The following is a 10,459-nucleotide window of genomic DNA, read 5'->3' on the forward strand; positions in this document are numbered from 1 at the left end:
AATGTTGCTAGGCAACTTTTGCTTACTATGCAAGCCTTCCTTGAGAGCAACACTATAATAATTTTCGATTTAATTACTGCACTTTATAAGTATTAGCTCAAGCAAGCTGAGTGCAATTTGATAGGCAACCCCAAAAATGCTGTACAGATTTCTCGATAGACTCGAAGATCCAGAACGTCCCTTTCTGGGTCCTATTATAAAATTTCTTAGCCTATGGGGTGTTTGGCTTCCCAAGGATCCTAAAATGTTGATTATATCCATCCTTTTACAAATATTTGAAACCGCTTTCATTACAACCGAGTTTATAGATGTCTTCTTTGTCAAGGCAAACTTAGATTTGCTATTAACAAACCTCAAGTTTTCGATGCAAGGTGCTGTTAATATATGCAAAGCTTGGTCATTTATCGCCTGGCAAAAAGATTGGAGGGCTGTCTGTGACTATGTGACGAGGGCAGATATTGCTAATAGATCTTCTTTAGACCCCAAAAAGAAGGAAAACATTGAAAGTTTCACCAAGTACTGTAGAATAGTAACTTACACCTATGCGACTTTCACGTTTGCCACTGCTTTTGTAATAATATTTCAACCGGGTTTCAAGTATCTCCTATCATCGAAGTATAGAGAGAATGTGAAAGCGGGAAGAGAAGATTATATGCAAGTCATCAGTTCCTGGGTACCCTTCAATAAGCAAGAAATGCCAGGCTATTTCTTCGCTTGTGTCATACAAGGTCTTGCTACGTTTATAGCATCTGGCTGGATCACCTCATATGATGTTATTGCACTGGCAGTCATGATTTTTATAAAGGCTGAGTTGGAGGCGTTGAAAATTGATACGGCGGCCATATTTGATAGCTCTGAAAGTGACGCGATTGACAGAATCAGAGATTGTCATAAAAGGCACATTGAGCTGATACAGTAAGTATAACATGCGTTTTATTTTTTTATATATTGAAATATTACGTTTCGATTGAATTTCAATAAGTTTTCCACCTCAAGTCGACTTACAAGATGTAAAATTCTACGTCCCATAATGCAGCGATAGTATCTGATTAGTAGATCAGGGATCTAACTTACAATGATATAATAATCTATTATTCTATTTTTTTTATAAATTTTTATCACTTATTATTCACCTTAAGAATATTGTAAATATATTTGATAGTTATGAGTTAATAATATATATTTCAATGTTTATAGAAAATTTTCTAAAAAATCTTTTTTGCAGTTACAGCGGGCTGTACAATTCCTGTACATCACCGATTTTATTACTCTACAGTTTAATGTGTACAGTAGTACTCTGTTCCACAGCTTATCAAATCACCAGTGTAAGTATCAATAGATAATGATTGTGTATGTTTGTGACTGAACACTTGCTAAATGGCTGATAACTTCGTTTTCTTAAAAGCAGGTTCTTATTTTGACTTAGCTTTAAATTTTAAAATTGATTGCAAAAATATTAATTTTTGCCTTGATAGTTTCGCTTGCTTTATTCATTATGTGCTAAAATGACTATTATTTTAATATACCATCTGTATGTGTATTTTTGTATTTCATGCTGTGATTTTTCCATTACTAGTGGTAATTTCTATAAATCACCTGTTTTTTACCTGTAACAGCTTGAGACGAGTAAAACGCAGCAGTTAATGACAGTCATGTACCTTATATTTGGTGTGGCCCAACTCTTTCTTTACTGCTGGCATAGTAATGAAGTGCTATACGCTGTATGTATTGTTAAAAAGTTTTGTGTTAGCCCTAGTGGCATCAACATGCTACTCTCTCTCTCTAATTTATTTATTAACACTTCGTTGCATTACATAAAAGGAAAATATTAAACATAATTTAATGAAAAGCAACTGGCGGCCTTATCGCTTTAGAGCGATTTCTTCCAGACAACCACTAACACAATAATAGTAATAGGACAATAATAGTAGATCAGTTTTCGAAAAATAAGGTCATAAAGAAGCTTCAATTCTTACGTGTGCACACATTTTTTTAATAAAGCTGTTATCAATCGAATTAACAGTACATAGCCTCATATGAGAAAAAACTTATTAAATTTTATAATATATATTATAACTACAGTACATTAATTTGTATAACTCAATAGTCAAGTTTTGACACTATCTACGTTATCCAGTACTTAAAACAGAAATAAATTGAAACATTTAGGTTTTATTAGTAAATCAATTCCAGAGTATGGATCTAATCCGTGGACCGTATGAAAGCAAATGGTGGACGCAAAGCCCATCTCATCAAAGAAACCTATTCATTCTCGTTGTTCAATTGTCCAAAATTATTACATTCACCGCTGGGCCATTTACCGATCTCACTGTTGCTACTTTTATAAATGTAAGTAAAGATTACTTGATTAAGGTAAGATTAGAAGAAATTCAATCGTTTGGTGGAGTCCAAAAAAATATGTTAAATTTTTGATTATATTTATAACAAGTTTTTGTTAATTAAGACCACCTAAGACTGGTTAGTTAAATTAAAGTCATGATGTGGCCCCAGTGCGAGTTGCTGACAAAGTAGGACTACTCAATTGTGTTGTGTAGTGGATTACTGGTGTAAGCCGATCAGAAAGCGTCATCCACGCTAAATGATTAGCAACGGTGGTGATTTGGACAAAGGCAAAAATAAATGCTTAGTCAGGAAATGCTCGTAAGTGAAGCAAGAAAATTGTCTCTTTAAGCTTTCATCCAAGTGGTGATTGCACACTTAAAAATAATCCAATGATATAAGTGATTCGAACTTATGACCTATAGTTGAGAGAGAGAGAGAGAGACTTGAAACCTGAAACTGCAGACGATATTTCAATCTTTTAAGCCGATGCAACTCATGTTAAAACGTGCACAAGATTAATTATCCAATTTGTCAATTAGCTGAACTCCATTACTTTGACGACACTAACAAAAAGCTCTTGGCGCAACTAAACTTAATCGTCTAATTATTCCAGATACTGAAAGGCGCTTACAGTTATTACACGCTGCTTTAAACTGGAAGATTACGGAACTTACTTCGTTAGTAGTGATTAACTAAGCAGCGTTTGAGAGACTCAGGCGTTCGCAATAAGTAGAAAAATTAAATACCTTAATCAACCACATCTCTAGATCAGTCCACTTTATCAACACTATGTATTTTGTTTATGACACAATTTAATAAATCACGCTTTTTGCAAGTTTTTTGCTCTACGATTCCTGCCATTTATAATATTTACTTTATTTACAAGTATTTATTGCGAATAAAAAACATTGATTTACGCAGGGGTTTAAGCTTGATTTAATTAGATGAACCTAAATTTGGAAACATCAATGTATCAAATGTTTGACGTTTTAACGTAAATATATAAATCTACTAGCTGACCCGGCAAATGTTTATTACCATTTAAAATTAACCAACTACTCTGTAATATAATAAAGAGGAAAGTTTTTTACTATTTATGACCAAAAATGTACAGCCATACAATGCAAATTCTCCATTGAATCACTTGAATATTAAACAATTTTCTAAATAGTTTCTATCAAAATACTTGGATACTTACAATCAATTCCAAAATCCTTATAACACTAGTGTTACCAAGTAATGCGGGAAAACTAATTAATCCCAGCAATCATGTAATACAGTTGAGCAATACACACATTTTGATCTTAATTAACAGTTAAAGGTGTTTATACATTGCACTACCAGTGTTAGGGAAACTAACACTTACTCGATTATCTTGTAAGGGGATGTACACATTCGAGATCACTAAAATAACCTTTAATGAGGGCTGATTTACGAGATAATATTTTTTTTTGATTTTACTTTAGATGTTTAAGTAAAAAACATCTAAAGTTTGTCCGAACCAAAGACTAAGAGTCCTTCAAGAACAAGAGCGTACCAATCCTTTAACGTCCGCAAAGTACTCGCGAGCCCTCTGGCAATGAGTGTCTATGGGCGGCGGTATCACTTAACATCAGATGAGCGCCTTATTTTGGCGCCGTATTTTCCGTAAAAATAATGAGAGCAAAGTAGTTGGTCTAAATTGAAGATAAAAAATTCAATTTCTTTAATTTTGTAGAAATATTTTTTGTGACATTTAAATAAACTTTATTGAACTAGATTATGCGTTATAATAAAACTTTCAATGTATTCAATACCTTTTTAGTATTGTGTGTCGGTTTTTCTACGAATGTAGATTGAGGCGAAATATAAAATTTTATAGACATTTTTATCTTGTTACGCCAAAGAAGTACACACATGTATTTTTTATTATTTTCAGTCACATTCTCTCAATTGTTATCTCTTAGCTGAGTGTTAAAGAATTACTTAGAATTTTATTTATTATATTGGCGGGCGTTATTAATATTATACATCGAATTAAAACCAGTGTCGAAAAGTTACCAACAATAACAGGGATAAAGAGAAATAACTATATTATAACTGAAAAAAATAAGATATATAATAAATGAATATGCCGCGCCTGGCCCGCGATAGACGCGAGTGGAACCGGAAGGAGGAGGCCTATGTCCAACAGTGGACAATCCAAAACTTAACTGAATGACGTTTTATCATCCCTAAATTTTAAAGTTTTTTGGAAATAAAGGCTATTATTATTATTATTATTATTATTATATTGGCGGGCGTTGTAGAACGGAGAGAAGTCAGCAACAGTGCGACTCCCACTCGACATTTTTCAAGTAAAGTCACATTGAACTAGAATTATCAAAGGGTCTTTCCGTTCAAAAGATATGTAGAACATTTAATATATTTAAAATTATACGATTTCCGGTTGTAATGAATATTTTATTATGCTGAAGCTTTTCAATGAAAGAATGAAATTTTTCAAAACTTGTATTATTTTTGAGTGGTTTTTGTGTACACAAAGGGCATTTATGTAAACACACAGTTTATCTGTGGTCTGTTTACATAAATTACAAACTATTATCTGCCTAAATATACAGGCATTGTATAGTAAAGCATAGATTTGGGACATGACAGGTCGTTTATTCTTATTTATGACACTAAACTATAAAGGAAATGACAGCTTCTACCGGCTATGAATACGTTACCAACACGCCACTGAAGACTCAAATTTTTTGTTGAAAACTAAAGGAAACTAACTGACCGAAATCACAGCTAAAATACAGTAATACTACCCAGTACGCTGCTATATACGAATTTACTTTCCGGTTTCAATAGGCATGACATTTAGAAAGGTAATTTATTGTAAATATCAAATAATTATCTATTTTCAGACAGTTCAAGAGTATAGAACACATTGCTTGTAAGGCTGCAACTATAAAATCTGACTGAGAAGCCGGCCTTGTTCCTTCTTACATAGACTTTCACGACTCTGCTTAAGCAGTAGTAGTCAACTTTAGCTGGCTTTCCATCCGAAGAAATACCAAGGCTCTGTTGACCCACCATTGAATTTATAGAATCATTGAGTAGTCCGGAGCATGGTGCTGGTCGCAAATCCACTAAAGCCTTGCTTTACGGGTGGCTGCCACTACAAGTCATCATATTGGGATGGGATGCGGGTTTTTTTGTGTTCTTCCCTTGGGCCCTCATTTGTTGAATGGATAGGAAGTAGGACAAGTGGATTTAGAAGGGCAGGAGGCTTACCTGATGTTTAGTGATACCTCCGCCCATGGACAGTCGAACTGCCTGGATTCCATGCAATGCCATGTGCTTTTGTTACATAAAAAAATATGAAGAAAAAAAATTAAAAATAGCGTCTTATACTAAAAACAAGAAATATAAACAAAGTAAATTTTATATAAATTGATGAATTTGAATGAATTGTAATAATACAACAGCAATGGCTGAACTCGTTAATTAGCCATACATTAACTATTTCTAAAAAGTTGACGAATGACAAATCATTGTATAGTCACCTTTAAACCGAGGTTAAAGACAAAGTTCCATCTACCTCAATGCTCAAACTGGCAACTTCTATAGAACTCACGTTTCATTTGAATTTGCATACTCTGTTCCAGCTTAGTTTTTGGGTCATTTCATGTAAATTACAAATTGAAATATCAATGGTAGCGGATTAAGGGACTTACTTTTGATATTAATTTTCAAATAACTTTTTATAAAGATAAGAAAATAATAATAAATTGTTTATTTGCAAAGAAAGTGGTAAATAAATGTCATAATAAGCGGTTAAGTTATTTATAAAAAAAGTCTAAATACTGGTCTAAATCTTATATCTTTAGGTAGGTAGGTAAGATCGAAAAATATTATTCATATTTCATCATTTTATTAGTATTTTATTCGTACTTAAATATAATTTCCAAAAAACAATTTATAAAAAAAAATTTACCGAGCAAAGGTCGGTCATCCAGAATCTACACTTTAAAGGCAATTTTAATTTCATTTTAAAATGATTACGGAATTACGGAGTTACAGAATAGCTGGAAAATTATAATTTAAGTGTAAATATTTAAAAAACTATGTATGTATGTATATACAATTTCAGAATAAATAATAGCAGACCCAATAAGGCCAATCCAAATATCTTAATTTCTATAAGTACAATTATATTAAAAATAAATAATTTAAAATTACTTTAATAATCGTGGTTTAAATACAACTAACAATAATAAATGTTACACGCAATACAATACGTTAACAACAGTGACACTCTTAATTCGTAATGAAAAATCGATGACATAAAACAGAACAATGAATTTTATTGACTTCAGTCGTAAAAAGAAAACATTTATTTACGAATTATCTTCTTAATTCTCCAATGTATCGGTTGTAGGGTTTTAGATTACTACAATACAAATCATGAAGATGTATATATATATTAAATATAAAGCAATCGTTTGTTTAATGTTTATTTTTAATTTATATAATTAAAAAAGAGTGGCGGAGAGTTTATTGCCAGGTCTTCTCTTCCGTTATACGCCCTTGATTAAGAACTCGTAAATGTAAAATTAGAATAATGTATTTTTTGATGTTCAAATGTGTAAATTGTGTTACCTATATGAAACTTAATTGACTTATGTTGTCTCTTCCGTATATTTTGTTCCACAATTTTATCTATTTTGCTTTGTATATTATTGTATTTGCTTTGATTAATATAAATCAGTTAAAAAATCTATCAATATTAGTTAACTTGTAATAAGCTCGGAAAAATCAAATCAATTCGCTCAAACAAAGGCTGTATATTCAAGACGGTATCTTATATCAATGTCAACAAATTACGCTTCGCGTGACATACAATCGTTGAATTTTCCATTTCTAACGTCTGCCAATAATTTTCCTTATTGAGTATTTGGCATGAATATAAATTTCTTAAAAAAGCCAGAAGAATATTTTCTTTTCGGTTCTTTATTGGCGTTTTATCGAATTTCTTTTCCCCAATAGTATGCATTACAATTTCTTCACGATTTTGTTTCATGTTTGCTTTTATACACATTCACACCCTCACATAATATAAACCCTCACTATCACACCACACACAGCACAGGTTAATTAAGTATTACGTATTTCTTTCCGCTCATGAACATTGTTACAAATAACACTTTCCAAACACTTCAAAAGCTTGCTATCAGCCGTATGTATATCGTACAATTAATAGATACAACAACACTTCATCTGTCGTAGACTAGAAAAGATCGGAGCGGTCACATGCTGTTAGAACTACAATGGCTGTTAAAGCCAGAATTCGCCTACACCCTATTAGGAAGCTATAAATTTTATCAAGGGAAATAAAGATTCCCACTCTCTGCCTCTGGACTCTGTTACGTAATTTAAAACACCTGGAGCTTGGTACCGTCGATACAGGACATGTCCTAAATCAACCTTTACAGCTAAAGATGTGGATCGATCAAAACTAATACGCAGATGAAAAGTACAGTAAAATTCTCATTCCTGATGAAGAAAATTTCGCAACTGAAGAACACTACAATAAGCAAAATGATAAAGTATATTATGCTCACAGTTCTATAGAAGTTGCCAAGACGTGATCGGAAAGGTACAACGAGGTATTTAGGAACAAGGAGTCACAAAAGTACATATTTGTTAAAATAAGTGAAACATTAGTAAAAGTTTATCAAGATGCAGTCTCGGTACATGTTTTGAAACCTCATAGAGATACACTTTTAAAAAATATAAATTATAGGACTATGTATTTCATCTTTGGCTATGTATTATTTTTTAGTGTATATAATTTATGTTAGCTGTAGTAATGCGAATAAATAAATAATAAGTAAATTGTCGTTTACTTAATAGTTTTGGTTAATTTACGTTTACTAAAATCGACGTTTCAACTTATTGAAGGTACACAACTTGCAAAGGTATCGTTATGAAATACTATAAAATTTAATGCAGAAATAAAAGGCAGATTAAATATTTGTATCGTGTTAATTACCTAGTATGCCTATTTACATAAAAACAACGGTAATGGTGGTAAAAAGTACCCTACTTTAGCCCACGTTTAAGGTTTTCAAAATATAATAAAACACCATCACAAGTAAATCGAGCGTTGTCGAGAATCTTAAAGGAATCGACAATTATCCCATAGTTTCAGTTTGTCCAAACTTCGATTCAGTAAAAGCATCTTATCCGGTCAAACGCAAGTAATATCCGGATTACCCGGCTGACACTAACAAGGGTCTTACAAACAAAATCAATAAAATACAATCATTAAAAAGATGAATGATAGAGGATGATGAATATGCACGAAATTACTGATGAGTGTTGCAATAGTTTCACTTTGCAAGTAAAATGTTAGAACTCGAGTTAGAATAACTGCTTTGTCAGAAATGTAGTATGTATATATGAGGTGATTAAATCCTTGATCATAGAACAAGATATGTGGTTATATGACTAGACACTAATGACAGTTGCTACCCCCTGCCAGGGATGTCTGGCTTTAAACTTTTATAAGCTTTTGCATGAATTTTATGACGGGCTTTTAGCGCGGCGACTGAATCCAGAAATTCTGTAACGAAAATTAAATCTAACCCGCTGATGTAATATAGGTGCGGCGCGTTAGAGCCTAACGCATACTGCGTCTCACATCGGTCTGCGTGATCGGTGACGTGGCGAAAGCGTAGCCGACGCATTAGAGTGAGTCAGACTATATAGAGTAGAGTGGCAGATTGAAATAATTTCTATATAGAATTTAGAATTACTTTCGTAATAGTATAAAACCTAAAAAGCTAGGGTTCTATGAAAAAACATTACCTCAAAACCAGTTTAAATGTTTTTACCACTTACTCGTAAGCAATTGGGGTTAGGTTGGATTTTATTAGATGCTAAACATTATATTCCAAATTTCGTCTGTAATAACCAACTTGGGTGTTCACTCCCTACGTTCGGGTTCTCCGAACACAATAGAATGAACGCTACTTACACAGCTTGTATCTTTACCTATCTATACAATGTATATATTACTTGGTAGGTATTTTCAACTAAAAGATAATTAGGTTTAATCACTAGATTAAATATAACTGTTACTTACATTTTTGTATAACTTACCGTAATTATCACAACAAAAGCACAACAGAACAGTTCCAAAAAATAATAATAATTTTTCAAAACAACTGAAATCGATCTTAACGAAAAGCTTTTCGTAATGAAATCTTTTTTCATAAAGCTAGCTCGGTTTCTATGTACTTGATCGCTTATTGAAGCTTCGTACAATTTTTAAGCCTTTTCGATCTTACTATTCAGCGATTTCAAGCATGGACTTAATATTAAAATGAATACAAACTCTTACTCTAACCAACTCTTATAGAAGCTGGGGAAATGATTTAATGAAATTGAGAATTTCTTATTTCGAAAATAATTTATTTTGCTTAGAAATCTTTCGTCTATTAAGATATTAACTACGAGTTATATATATTCCCAATGGTACTAGGTCCTCAGTATTAAGTAGACGTCTATTTAATTTTTTGTCTTTGTGGTGAAATAGCCGATTAGCTTTCAGCTGTCTGCCACATGGTTAATAGGGAGATTATTTGATGTATTTCGGCACCGTATGGGCAAGAAGTATTCGCGCGAAGAGACAAAAATCCTTTGCACATCCCAGGTTGGATCCGGGTTGATAAATAATCGCTCATCTTTTAGACTGATTCTGATAACTTCTAACATTATAATTAATATAAATTTGATATTGTAATAGTTTGATGATATAGGGATAACATAATATAAGAATTGCCTATGATGAAATCATTGATTTTGTTATATGTACATTTATTTAATCTTTACAATATAATAAAAATTCTATCATTTTAAATGATACATTTTTTTACACAAAATTAATATTCAGCCTGTTTTATTAATATATTATATGTTGACGAAAAATATTATTTTTATTAATTTATACATTCTAAGCAAAGAATCTCAAATATATATATATGTCGCAGGCATTTTGTACGATTCCGCCGTTTACATACGGCGTCGGCAGTTTATAAACGCTCGCTGTTTTGTAATATGCCGAAGGCAAAATGTATAA

General features: G+C 32.2%; 1 protein-coding gene across 1 annotated transcript; it reads left to right on the forward strand.

Moving 5' to 3' along the window:
- The first annotated feature begins 244 nt into the window (after positions 1 to 244).
- Positions 245 to 2,995, forward strand: LOC111000024 (odorant receptor 22c-like). Its single transcript, XM_045632060.1, has 6 exons — positions 245 to 529; positions 806 to 915; positions 1,226 to 1,325; positions 1,617 to 1,721; positions 2,194 to 2,349; positions 2,957 to 2,995. Exons 1-6 carry the CDS (start codon positions 245 to 247, stop codon positions 2,993 to 2,995), a joined length of 795 nt encoding a protein of 264 aa, XP_045488016.1.
- The last annotated feature ends 7,464 nt before the right edge of the window (positions 2,996 to 10,459 follow it).

The sequence above is a fragment of the Pieris rapae genome, chromosome 18 (genome assembly GCF_905147795.1).
Source record: "Pieris rapae chromosome 18, ilPieRapa1.1, whole genome shotgun sequence".
NCBI classification, from domain to species: domain Eukaryota; kingdom Metazoa; phylum Arthropoda; class Insecta; order Lepidoptera; family Pieridae; genus Pieris; species Pieris rapae.

Coding starts and splice junctions, on each gene's coding strand:
- LOC111000024 (XM_045632060.1), top strand. CDS start 245: ATGTTGATTATATCCATCCTTTTACAAATATTTGAAACCGCTTTCATT. Junction 530..805: donor TCACCAAGTACTGTAGAATA/GTAACTTACACC, acceptor ATTTTTATAAAG/GCTGAGTTGGAGGCGTTGAA. Junction 1,722..2,193: donor GTAATGAAGTGCTATACGCT/GTATGTATTGTT, acceptor AATCAATTCCAG/AGTATGGATCTAATCCGTGG.